Source organism: Nerophis lumbriciformis, linkage group LG02 (genome assembly GCF_033978685.3).
Source record: "Nerophis lumbriciformis linkage group LG02, RoL_Nlum_v2.1, whole genome shotgun sequence".
NCBI lineage: Eukaryota > Metazoa > Chordata > Actinopteri > Syngnathiformes > Syngnathidae > Nerophis > Nerophis lumbriciformis.
The window spans coordinates 60752815-60767294 of record NC_084549.2 but is presented as its reverse complement, the minus strand read 5'-3'; the positions used below and the strand labels follow the sequence as shown (position 1 = coordinate 60767294).

The window sequence follows — 14480 nt, the reverse complement described above, 5'->3', positions numbered from 1 at the left end:
TACAACACAAATACAATGTGCCTTTTGACAACGTTTAATCAATGTTGGGTTCTGACATTGATTTGACCATTGAATTTTGGTCATTTCCCAACCAATATTCCACAACACAAATACAACGTTGAAACAACATGCTTATTGACGTTTAATCAATGTTGGGTTCGGACGTTGATTTGACCTTTGAATTATGGTCATTTCACCACCAATATTCTACAACACAAATACAACGTTAAAACAACATGCTTTTCGACGACATTAAATCAATTATGGGTTCTGACATTGATTTGACCATTGAATTTTGGTCATTTCCCAACCAATATTCTACAACACAAATACAACGTTGAAACAACATGCTTTTTGACGACGTTTAATCAATGTTGCGTTCGGACGTTGATTTGACCTTTGAATTACGGTCATTTCACCGCCAATATTCTACAACACAAATACAACGTTAAAACGACATGCTTTTCGACGACATTAAATCAATGTTGGGTTCTGACATTGATTCGACCATTGAATTTCGGTTATTTCCCAACCAATATTCTACAACACAAATACAATGTGCCTTTTGACAACATTTAATCAATGTTGGGTTCTGACGTTGATTCGACCATTGAATGTTGGTCATTTTCCAACCAATATTCCACAACACAAATACAACGTTGAAACAACATGCTTTTTGACGACGTTTAATCAATGTTGGGTTCGGACGTTGATTTGACCTTTGAATTATGGTCATTTCACCACCAATATTCTACAACACAAATACAACGTTAAAACAACATGCTTTTCGACGACATTAAATCAATGTTGGGTTCTGACATTGATTCGACCATTGAATTTTGGTCATTTCCCAACCAATATTGTACAACACAAATACAATGTGCCTTTTGACAACGCTTAATCAATGTTGGGTTAAGACATTGATTTGACCATTGCAGTTTGGTCATTTCCAAACCAATATTCTACAACACAAATGCAATGTTGAAACAACATGCTTATTGACGACATTTAATCAATGTTGGGTTCTGACAATGATTCGACCATTGAATGTTGGTCATTTTCCAACCAATATTCCACAACACAAACACAACGTTGAAACGACATGCTTTTTGACGACGTTTAATCAATGTTGCGTTCGGACGTTGATTTGACCTTTGAATTATGGTCATTTCACCACCAATATTCTACAACACAAATACAACGTTAAAACAACATGCTTTTCGACGACATTAAATCAATGTCATTGATTCGACCATTGAATTTTGGTCATTTCCCAACCAATATTCTACAACACAAATACAATGTGCCTTTTGACAACGCTTAATCAATGTTGGGTTCTGACATTGATTTGACCATTGAATTTTGGTAAATTCCAAACCAATATTCTACAACACAAATACAATGTTCAAACAACATGCTTATTGACGACATTAAATCAATGTTGGGTTCTGACGTTGATTTGACCATTGAATTTTGGTCATTTCCCAACCAATATTCCACAACACAAATAAAACGTTGAAACAACATGCTTATTGACAACGTTTAATCAATGTTGGGTTCGGACGTTGATTTGACCTTTGAATTATGGTAATTTCACCACCAATATTCTACAACACAAATACAACGTTAAAACAACATGCTTTTCGACGACATTAAATCAATGTTGGGTTCTGACATTGATTCGACCATTGAATTTTGGTTATTTCCCAACCAAAATTCTACAACACAAATACAATGTGCCTTTTGACAACGTTTAATCAATGTTGGGTTCTGACATTGATTTGACCATTGAATTTTGGTCATTTCCCAACCAATATTCCACAACACAAATACAACGTTGAAACAACATGCTTATTGACGTTTAATCAATGTTGGGTTCGGACGTTGATTTGACCTTTGAATTATGGTCATTTCACCACCAATATTCTACAACACAAATACAACGTTAAAACAACATGCTTTTCGACGACATTAAATCAATTATGGGTTCTGACATTGATTTGACCATTGAATTTTGGTCATTTCCCAACCAATATTCTACAACACAAATACAACGTTGAAACAACATGCTTTTTGACGACGTTTAATCAATGTTGCGTTCGGACGTTGATTTGACCTTTGAATTACGGTCATTTCACCACCAATATTCTACAACACAAATACAACGTTAAAACGACATGCTTTTCGACGACATTAAATCAATGTTGGGTTCTGACATTGATTCGACCATTGAATTTTGGTCATTTCCCAACCAATATTCTACAACACAAATACAATGTGCCTTTTGACAACGTTTAATCAATGTTGGGTTCTGACATTGATTTGACCATTGAATTTTGGTCATTTCCAAACCAATATTCAACAACACAAATGCAATGTTGAAACAACATGCTTATTGACAACGTTTAATCAATGTTGGTTTCGGACGTTGATTTGACCTTTGAATTATGGTAATTTCACCACCAATATTCTACAACACAAATACAACGTTAAAACAACATGCTTTTCGACGACATTAAATCAATGTTGGGTTGTGACATTGATTCGACCATTGAATTTTGGTCATTTCCCAACCAATATTCTACAACACAAATACAATGTGCCTTTTGACATCGTTTAATTAATGTTGGGTTCTGATGTTGATTTAACCATTGAATTTTGGTCATTTCCCAACCAATATTCTACAACACAAATACAGCATGCCTTTTGACATCGTTTAATTAATGTTGGGTTCTGATGTTGATTTAACCATTGGATTTTGGTCATTTCCCAACCAATATTTGACGACACAAATACAATGTAGAAACAACATGCTTATTGATGACATTTAATAAATGTTGGGTTCTGATGTTGATTTGACCATTGAATTTTGGTCACTTCCCGACCAATATTCGACAACACAAATACAACGTTGTAAAAACATTATTTTTGAAGACATTTAATCAATGTTGAATTTTTTATTTTTTTATTTTATTTCTGACGTTAATTCGATCATTGACTTTTGGTCATTTTCTAACCAATATTCTACAACACATATACAACGTTGAAACAACATGCTTTTTGATAACGTTTATTCAATGTCAGTTTTTGACGTTGATATGACCATTGACAAACAACAAACAAAATGGATCCAATGTTGGACATCAACGTCTCAATTTACAATTTACTATTTTGCAACGTTGTTTCCAAGTCCGTTTTAAAGGACATGCACGGCGTGGCGCAGTGGGAGAATGGCCGTGCGCGACCCGAGGGTCCCTGGTTCAATCCCCACCTAGTACCAACCTCGTCATGTCCGTTGTGTCCTGAGCAAGACACTTCACCCTTGCTCCTGATGGGTGCTGGTTAGCGCCTTGCATGGCAGCTCCCTCCATCAGTGTGTGAATGTGTGTGTGAATGGGTAAATGTGGAAGTAGTGTCAAAGCGCTTTGAGTACCTTGAAGGTAGAAAAGCGCTATACAAGTACAACCCATTTATCATTAATTTATGAAGATGGAGAATAAATGCAGGAGAGAATGAATGATGGTGAGATTAGGAAGAGGTGAAGCATGAACGAGAGAGGGAAAATGAAAAGATGACAGAGTGAATAATGAATAATGGGCCGGGAAGTGAAAAAATTCCAAAGAAAAACACCTTTTTACTACAAAAAAAAGTAGAGCAACGATAACTAAAAGAAGAGTGAGTGCCAAATGCACCTAAACAGTTCTGCTGATGCACTGAAACGTCGCACATAAACAGCAAGGATATTTTTTAAAGCTACAGCGTCAGTTGATAGCTTCCATTATTGCAACGCCTCAGCTTTTACGAGCTGGCCACAAAACAAAAACACAAATGTCAAATTTAATGTTTGCTACCAGATGACCGATAAGTACAGTACACACACTGAAGGACGGTGTGAGTACTGTACCATGTAAGGAACTCCTCTCCCCAGAAATAATGAATGTCACTCTGCCGGAGTGTAGCAGGAAACTCTTTTAGACAAAACAAGCATGCAAAAAGTTTGTGTCATTACGGAAGTAAACAACACGCTGGAAGCGCTTTGCATGATGACTTTTGGCCAATAACGACATGATAACCATACATTATTGTTGCACATTTTCATACGGCGGCAATATTCTCTCACTTCCCTCGAAGCCATCGCTCTCATCCGCCTCCATCTGTCACATCATGCCGAATGAATGATGGCACTCGGGAGGCGGAGCCAAATGTACTTTTAGGATCATTTGACTGCAGGCGGATCACTTTATGTCCCTCGAGATGATCTTTAATGCAAAGCATCACCGTTTGCACTTCTGGGGGAAATTACAAACACGGTGGCAAAAACAAGGCATGTTTGCATCATGAGCCTTGATCCCAAGATCTTATATGAGGGGTCCTTAAAGGGGAACATGATCACAATTTCAGAAGGGTTAAAACCATTAAAAATCAGTTCCCAGTGGCTTATTATATTTTTTGAGGTTTTTTTCAAAATTTTACCCATCACGCAATATCCCTAAAAGAAGCTTCAACGTGCCTGATTTTAACCATCGTTATAAACACCCGTCCATTTTCCTGTGACGTCACATAGTGAAGCCAACACAAACAAACATGGCGGACAGAACAGCAAGCTATAGCGACATTAGCTCGGATTCAGACTCGGATTTCAGCGGCTTAAGCGATTCAACAGATTACGCATGTATTGAAACGGATGGTTGTAGTGTGGAGGCAGGTAGCGAAAACGAAATTGAAAAAGAAACTGAAGCTATTGAGCTATATCGGTTTGAACCGTATGCAAGCGAGACCGACGAAAACGACACGACAGCCAGCGACACGGGAGAAAGCGAGGACGAATTCGGCGATCGCCTTCTAACCAACGATTGGTATGTGTTTGTTTGGCATTAAAGGAAACTAACAACTATGAACTAGGTTTACAGCATATGAAATACATTTGGCAACAACATGCACTTTGAGAGTGCAGACAGCCCAGTTTTTATCAATTAATATATTCTGTAGACATACCCTCATCCGCTCTCTTTTCCTGAAAGCTGATCTGTCCAGTTTTGGAGTTGATGTCAGCAGGGCAGGGAAGCTAGGGTCGATATTCTTCTCTTGATCATCTTCGGTGGCATAAGGGACGGTGTGAGCCAAGACATCCAGGGGGTTTAGCTCGCTCGTCTGCGGGAACAAACTGCTGCCATTGCTTGCCGTGCTACCAAGGTCCTTTGTCCCTGAATTGCTTACACACTCCGGCAGATTCAATGGGGGTCTGGCGGCAGATTTCTTTGACTTTATCGTTGGAAATAGATCTGCTTTGAGTGTCGCAGGATATCCACACATTCTTGCCATCTCTGTCGTAGCATAGCTTTCGTCGGTAAAGTGTGCGGAACAAACGTCCAATTTCTTGCCACTTTCGCATCTTTGGGCCACTGGTGCAACTTGAATCCGTCCCTGTTCGTGTTGTTACACCCTCCGACAACACACCGACGAGGCATGATGTCTCCAAGGTACGGAAAACAGTCGAAAAAACGGAAAATAACAGAGCTGATTTGACTCGGCGTTTGAGAAAATGGCGGATTGCTTCCCGATGTGACGTCATCGCTCCGAGAGCGAATATTAGAAAGGCGTTTAATTCGCCAAAATTCACCCATTTAGAGTTCGGAAATCGGTTAAAAAAATATATGGTCTTTTTTCTGCAACATCAAGGTATATATTGACGCTTACATAGGTCTGGTGATAATGTTCCCCTTTAACACTATTAAGGCCAAACTGATGGAGAGACGGAGCGGGGACTCCCTACTTATACAAACCCCGTTTCCATATGAGTTGGGAAATTGTGTTAGATTTCCACTTTCAAAGCTTCAACAATTAGTTTCCTCAGTTCCCAATCGTTTATTGAATATTGTTAAAAGAAAAGGTGATGTATCACAGTGGTGAACATGCACTTTCCCAACTACTTTGGCACGTGTTGCAGCCATGAAATTCTAAGTTAATTGTTATTTGCAAAAAAAAAAAAAGTTTATGAGTTTGAACATCAAATATCTTGTCTTTGTAGTGCATTCAATTGAATATGGGTTGAAAAGGATTAGCAAATCATTGTATTCCGTTAATATTTACATCTAACACAAATTCCCAACTCATATGGAAACGGGGTTTGTACATCCTGTTTTTATTCAAACTGGTTCTAAGATACCATATTACAGTGCAATACGGTAAGATCTTTAAATCGCTAGCTACCTTAAACGCTGACATGAATGCAACAATCTAATGATTTATTCATGTTTTCATTTTAAGCCTGAAAGGTACAGTGATAGGGTGTCCATGTCATTGCCATTTGCTGTATAAACTGCACCAATGTTTATTCGTGTTGAAAAATGGAAACATTGCGGGAAGAAATTTACTAAAATATAATTAAAAAGGTCTAATCAAAAGGAATTAAAAAATTCATGACCTCCCGCTATATCTGCGGACCCCCCTTTTGAAGATTTTTGTCTCAAGTAAAAAAAATATTATTTGGATCGTCATTTAAAAAAAAAGTTGATTTACAAAATATTTGTGTTTCTGATCTGTACTTTATTTCTTACGATAATACAATCTTTTTTTTTTGTTTCATTACATTTCTTTGCTGATTGGCTGTGTAAAAAACACAACTTCCTACTTCCTGTTGTTACTAAATATGGTTAATATAGTTTCAACTTGGCCTTTATTCTTATTTATCTTATTGTTTCATAATATTTTTAACTCCTTGTTTATCTAGTATTAATTAGCTTTTATATACCACACCAATTTATTCAACTGTGCCTCGTTTTTACCTACATATTTATTTAATATTGACTAGTGTACAAGAGGCACACTGCCTATGGCCAACAGTCAAATGAGAGATACTACTACATCTTAACATGTAGGTGAGAAAATAGAAGAAACGGAATTATTCATTTGGTGCATAGAAACGTACTGACGGTAAAAAGTGATATGACGTCAGACAAGGCAGCACAAATATTCAATGAATACCTTAAAATTAGTAAAAATAATATATATATCATGTGCTGTCATCTGTGTCAGTAGAAATGTTCACATTTTAGCCTACAAGAATTCCACTTCTCACGAGAGAAAATTGTATATGATTTTTATGTTTTATACGCACGCACGCACGCACGCACGCACACAGACACACACACACACACACACACACACACAGACTGCAATTGTAGTCCAAGAAACATAAAAAAATAGCTAATAAAGAAATCAGAAGTTACTCACAAGTTACACAATACTTGGGTAGTTTTTTTTATGCATTAATACCTCTAAAGGCTTAGTTGGCCACATGCGTGGACAGCACCTTTTAGTTCTTATTTCCAAAATTGTGTACACTCCTGAATTGGGGTCTTATGGCCCTTATGTGGACACTTATACTGCCATCTGGTGGTGTCAGAAGAGTATAACACACAATGGAATTTGGAGAAAAAAAGTGTAAAAATAAGAATTAGCATGTCACTAAACATGAAGTACACGTTTGTGTACTTATGGACTAAGTACATCATATAAAAAGATGATTCTTAGTTTTTATTCTAATTAGGGTCCAATAAGCCCAAATAGCAAAGAGAAATAAAAAAAAGCATGTAAACAAACAGCTTGGGCCTTAAGTGTTTTTAAGTATACTTACTCAAGTAATTATTTTGATGACTACTTTTTACTTGCTTGAGTCATATTATTCTAAAGTGACGGTACTCTTATTTGAGTACAATTTTGGGGTACTCTACCCACCTCTGGAAAGTTAGCGCCCTCTAGACATCAGTATAAATGTTGCAAATCGCCCCTTCAAGGTGATTTTAATGTTCTATTTTCACTTACTTTAAGTTTATGTACTTTCATATAACATGAAAGCTGCAATATACAAATAACTTTATGTGGAAATTTGACCCATGAACTCCATTATTCTAATATGTAGCAAGCCCATGTTTTATCTTTGGAAGCCTGGGCTTGAAATAATGAGCAGAAAGTGCGAATGAGATGGTGTTGACTGTAAGTGTCGCACTACTCCGTCAATATCATCTGCGTGTGTGTTGGCGATGCGACAAAGCAGTGATACATTATCCACAGAATCCTTGTCTGTTGTGTGTGTGTGTGCACTCACTCAGGCGTGTGTCGTCACGGTGAAAGGAAGACTGGATCATCGATCCTGGATCAGCACAAAAGAGAGTAAAAAAAACACTTGTCAATCAATCAAGGAGAGGATTTCCTGCAAAGGCTGCAGTACTGAACGAGTCAATACGGACGAGGCGAAACAGCACATTGTTCCTGTTGATGGGAAGTTTGAATATCAAAACAAAAATAGATGCAGCAATCGATTGATATAAAGTATTGTCTAAAAAAAAGAATTTTTAAACATCACTAGGGTTCGGCGATAGAACAATATCAATATATATCGCGATAGATATATAATCCATATCAATAAAAAATGCGTTTGTTCGATAACTACCGCATTTTTCGGAGTATAAATCGCACCGGAGTATAAGTCGCACCTGCCGAAAACGCATAGTAAAAAAGGAAAAAAATACATATATAAGTCGCACTGGAGCCCGGCCAAACTATGAAAAAAACTGCGACTTATAGTCCAAAAAATACAGTATTTTTTTTTCTTTTTTGTCGGAAGAAAGGCAAGGTTGGTTGCATGAACAAAGGCACTTGCTCTCTGGTAACCAAGCAAGGGGAGTGACACGCTAACAGCCAATCAGGTAAAAGCATTAACTATCAGGTTTGGTCACGCCATCTTGTTGTCAGGCGGTTGATTCTTTGCATGGAGTGAGAAGAGGAAGTAAAGATGAAGAAACTGTGGATAAAACAGGAAAAATAATCTCGACAGTATGGCGGTTTTGGGGATTTTTTCAAAGGGACCGTAGTCAGACCCCACCAAGAACGGTAATACAACAGCGCCTTTGCCACGCTCACCCTTTAGAGCACAGCTGTAACTAAATAGTCACTGCTCAAAAAAATTAAAGGAACACTTTGAAAACACATCAGATTACAATGTCGGATATCTATACTGATATGGACAGTTTAATGTCTCAGGAACAAAAGGATGCCACATCTTTTGATGGAAATACAAGTTTTCAGCCTACAGAGGGCTCAGTATATAGACACCCCAAAAATCAAAGTGAAAAAATGATGTGGCAGGCAAAATTCACCCATTTAGAGTTCGGAAATCGGTTAAAAAAATATATGGTCTTTTTTCTGCAACATCAAGGTATATATTGACGCTTACATAGGTCTGGTGATAATGTTCCCCTTTAAGAAATCGCCTCATGCTCCCAGTCCTGATAATGACTCTAGCTAAAGACAACACTTGCGGAAAAACAGTTAAAAAAGATCAAGAGGGAGGAACTTGAAATGGCCTCCACCTGCAAAACCAGTCCTGTTTCGGAGGCCATCTCGTTGTTGCCCCTCTAGTGCACCTGTTGTTAATTCCATCAACACCAATGCAGCTGAAACTGATTAACAACCCCCTCTGCCACGTACCTGACCAAAACCTTATCAGAAAAGTGCAATTGAATTCATGCCATACCCTGATAAAAAACTGTTCCTTTAATTTTTTTGAGCAGTGTAGTTATTTTCTCTATGTATAGATTTTCACACTTTGCGCTATTTTCTTACACTTTTTTTTTGGCACTTCTTACATATTCCTTATTTTTGCACCTTCATTTTAAGAGCTTATTTTTAAGTGTTCAATGGGATTTTACAAATTGCGCGTAATCTACGGCCTTTCATCTCTTAAATGTCCGAGATGGAGTGATGGTGCCCAACCTTATTTAATAAAAAAAAGCAAGCAATTATTACTTTAAAATACTTTGATCACTGCGCTAAAGTACCAAAAATACACATTTTTGTGCGTACCCATCACTCCATAATACTGTACATTGTTTGTAGCCCCCAGCTAGCTTGGCTAATGCTAACAGCCTACTAAATGCTTCGTGTGAAACAGAATAAAACGTGTTTTGATTTAAAATTCTGAAAATGCGGCAAACAAACCAACATACACCAGATGATGGCGTTAAAAGTCATGTTTGCTCACTAACCCGACTTCCATGGCCTTGCTTTCATGCTAGAAATCACAAAAATGTCACCAAATATTTTTTTTTCTTACCCAATCATGATCACGATTGTGGCAGTTCATGATGCCGCACGTTCCCGCCATGTTTTGAACTTGTTTAAAGAACAAAACTTTAGCAAAAAGTCCTGCATTCAGCCATGTAAATAAGCAAGACCCACAATGCATTGCGTTTCCACGTCACTCTTTCAAGCCCTATAAATCCACTTTGATGAGGGGAAAAAATATATTTTTTGCTTTAGTATGGTTTCTGTAGGAGGGAAAACATGACACAAATCTCCCTAATTGTTAGAAATCACACTGTTTCTATTAAACATGCTTCACTGATTAGAGACTATTTGGTGAGCGCCGTTTTGTCGTACTAATTTTGGCGGTCCTTGAACTCACCGTAGTTTGTTTACATGTACAACTTTCTCAGACTTTCTGAGACGTGTTTTACGCCACTCCTTTTTTGTCTCATTTTGTCCACCAAACTTTTTATGCTGTGCGTCAATGCACAAAGGAATTTGGAATTTGACTCAATACCAGTCAAAAAAGAAAAGCTTAAAATTTTGGCAATTTTATGAAAAGAGTCGTAATTTTACTCGACAAAAGTCACAATTTTATAAGAGAACTGTAAAATTTGGGCAATATTATAATAATAATAATCGGAATTTCACTTGGCAAAATTATGACAAGTCATCATTTTACTCAAAAAATGTCACTATTTTACAAGAAGAACAAATTGGCAATAGTGTGATAAAAGTCAGGATTTTATATGACAAATGTCACCATTTGGCATTAAAAAGTAATAATTTTACATGAAAAAGTCATATTTTTACAAGAAAATATTGCAAAATTACAGAAACAGAAAGAATATGAGAAATTGTTCCCAATTTTATAAGAAAAAAGTTGACATTGTGAAAAAAAGGCTGCTTTTGTTTAATTTTTTGTTTGTAATTGTTTTTTTAATCTTCATTATTTACTGCAAGTTATTACAGTACGTCTCTATTTACATATATATATATATATATATATATATATATATATATATATATATATATATATATTTTTTTTTTTTTAAATTAATTTTGGCCAAAGGGGGCACATTTCAATTTCTTAAACACACTTGTTATTACATGTGTTGACCAGAGGGGGAGCACTTCAAAATTTTTACATACACTTGTTATTTCATATGATGACCAGAGGGGGAGCACTTTTAAAACTGACACACAGTCAATTGGAAAAATCCCTCCTTTTTGGGACCACCCTCATTTTTTATAGATTTCACCACCAGGGGTGCAAATGAGATCTCTATTTTTTGTTTTTTTGTAATGTGCTTAAGGCCGACGACAAACGTGTCACGGACTACAGATGACCCCTGTGCCGCACTTTGTGCAACCCCGCTGTAGAAGCTAACTGTTAATGGCCACTATAGTCTTAGTACCGTAGTGTATTTGTCCATCTTATGGTCAAATATAGGACGCGGGTTGTCTTACGTCAGCACCGGAAGTCGTACAATCAGCTGTTCACCTGGCGGGTTTTTTCGGGGATGAATAGGGAAGTCCTTCTTTAGCAGCCGTCTGGTTTTATCATATATTGCTGCCTTTGGCTCCTTTTGTATGCACATTAAATCGACAAAAAAATCCTGACTTTGGAGCAATGTTCACGGACTCCAGTATTTGTCTCTCTATTAGATGCAAAGGTTTTCCGTATTGGGACCATGATTTTGGGCCTAACTTGTTCACCGGTCCTCACATGGACGGTACTTTTCCTTGTTGATGTCTCAAGAAGGGTAGAAATACACACACACACACACACACACACACACACACACACACACACACACACACACACACACACACACACACACACACACACACACACACACACACACACACACACACACACACACACACATTTTTGTATTTGTTACCTTCTTGATGCCTCCGAAAAATGCCTACCTCTTTAGGACCACCCTTTCTAGATATATAAAGATGTGTATTTACAACATTAATAATATATACATACTATGCAAATATAAAAAAGCTTGTTGTGAAAAATTGCTTGGAATTTCACAAGAAAAAGGTCACAATTTCACAAGAAAAACTTAGAATTTTGGCAGTATTATAATAAAAGTCGTAATTTTATTCAACGCAAGTCAAAATTTTACAAGAAAAACTGAACATGTGTGCAATATTATGATAAAAGTTGGAATTGTACTCAATAACACTCGCAATTTTACAAGAAAAGCTTAAAATTTTGGCAATTTTATGAAAAGAGTCGTAATTTTACTCTACAAAAGTCAACATTTTATAAGAAAACTGTAAAATTTTGGCAATATTATAATAGTCGGAATTTCACTTGGCAAAATTATGACAAAAGTCATGATATTACTCAAAGAATGTCACTTTTTTACAAGAACAACAAAAAAATTGGCAATAGTGTGATAAAAGTCCGAATTTTATACGACAAATGTCACCATTTGGCATTAAAAAGTAATAATTTTACATGAAAAAGTCATATTTTTACGAGAAAATATTGCAATATTACAGAAACAGAAAGAATATGAGAAATTGTTCCCAATTTTATAAGAAAAAAGTTGACACTTTGTGAGAAAAAGACTGCTATTAGTTAATTGAATTTTTTGTTTGTAATTGTTTTTTTTAATCTTCATTATTTACTTCAAGTTATTACAGTAAGTCTCTATATACATATTTTTTTTAAATTAATTTTGGCCAATGGGGGCGCATTTCAATATCTTACCCACACTTGTTATTACATGTGTTGACCAGAGGGGGAGCACTTAAAATTTTTACACACACTTGTTATTTCATATGTTGACCAGAGGGGGAGCACTTTTAAAACTGACACAGTCAATTGGAAAAATCCCTCCTTTTTGGGACCGCCCTCATTTTTTATAGATTTCACCACCAGGGGTGCAAATGAGATCTCTATTTTTTGTTTTTTGTAATGTGCTTAAGGCCGACGACAAACGTGTCACGGACCACAGATGGCCCCTGTGCCGCACTTTGGGCAACCCCGCTGTAGAAGCTAACTGTTAACGGCCACTATAGTCTTAGTACCGTAGTGTATTTGTCCATCTTATGGTCACATATGGGACGCGGGTTGTCTTACGTCAGCACTGGAAGTCGTACAATCAGCTGTTCACCTAGCGGGTTTTTTCGGGGATGAGTAGGGAAGTCCTTCTTTAGCTGCAGTCTTGGTTTTATCATACATTGCTGCCTTTGGCACCTTTTGTATGCACATTAAATCGACAAAAAAATCCTAACTTTGGAGCAATGTTCACGGACTCTAGTATTTGTCTCTCTATTAGATGTAATGGTTTTCCGTATTGGGACCATGATTTTGGTCCTAATATGGACGGTACTTTTCCTTGTTGATGTCTCCAGAAGGGTAGAAACACACACACACACACACACACACACACACACACAGTTTTGAGCATGAAGGTCACCTGCCAACACACACACCTGGCAACCTGTCCTCCCTCCTTCCTTCCTCCCACATCATGTCTTCTTCTCTTCCGGCGTCTTCCCCACCGGGCTCGCTCGCTCGCTCACCTCCATTTTGCAAGGTCGTCCTCCAAGGCTGCCCGCGTCGGCCTCGACTAAGCGAGCTGCCACCGAGGAGCGCCCCGTTGTCACCGGAGATTATCGTGATGAATGAGAGCGAGGCGGGAGTGTGAGAGAAAGATGTAAATGAAAGGATGAATGGACAGTGTTTGTAAAAAAAAAAAAAAGAAAGAAAAAGAAGCCTTTAGCGTTACGGCCACTAGGGGGTGCTGTCTGCTGGACGGCAGTTGTTTGTGATGATGTAACATGAGTAGCTAATTGGACCCATACCTTTATGCTTGCTTTGTTGGAAGAATCTTCACATTTTAGAATGGAATAAAACATTTACGATGTTTTCTTAGCTTTCCCGTTGAATCACCTTACAGGAGGTGACTTTGTAGCTTCTTCTTCCACATCCTACATGCAGCTTGAATTTGGGTTTTTTAAGCAATCTTTTTTACTTCATCACTTCCTGTTTCTCGGTTGGACTTCCTGCTTCACACAGGCTTGAAAATAAATTTAAGAATATAATTTTTTTTCCATTTGACTGGATATTTTTTTCCTAATTTCAATATTCTAATCTATTACATTAGTAATTAATTCATGGTGTATTAATCAAATGTTTAAGTCACTTATTATATTTGTATTTTATTTTGTTATGAAAAGTAATGCTCCCAATAATACATTTTAAATACATTATTTTAAGTAAAATACTCGTACAATATAGTTGACATAAATACAATGCTCAATTTACATATGGATTGTAGTGTTATTTTATTTCATTTTATTTTTGTATTCTATAAAATATACTTGAATTAATGCTACTATGGATACATCGTAAACTAATT

General features: G+C 37.0%; 1 protein-coding gene across 4 annotated transcripts in view; it reads right to left on the bottom strand.

Annotated features, from left to right (window-relative positions):
* The window catches only part of mrps5 (mitochondrial ribosomal protein S5), a 135829-nt gene extending 122048 nt beyond the window's left edge, over positions 1–13781 (bottom strand). The window contains exons 1-2 of one of the 4 annotated variants that reach the window (XM_061966037.1): positions 13642–13781; positions 8108–8152 (exon numbers count right to left, since the gene is read on the bottom strand). In XM_061966037.1, the coding sequence (XP_061822021.1) occupies positions 8108–8147 (40 nt within the window). In that variant the 5' untranslated portion in view covers positions 8148–8152; positions 13642–13781. Of the gene's footprint in view, positions 1–8107; positions 8153–9371; positions 9391–13551 lie in introns of those variants that run through there. The other 3 variants (XM_061966021.1, XM_061966029.1, XM_061966044.1) reach the window with 3 other exon arrangements.
* Positions 13782–14480: the final 699 nt, after the last annotated feature.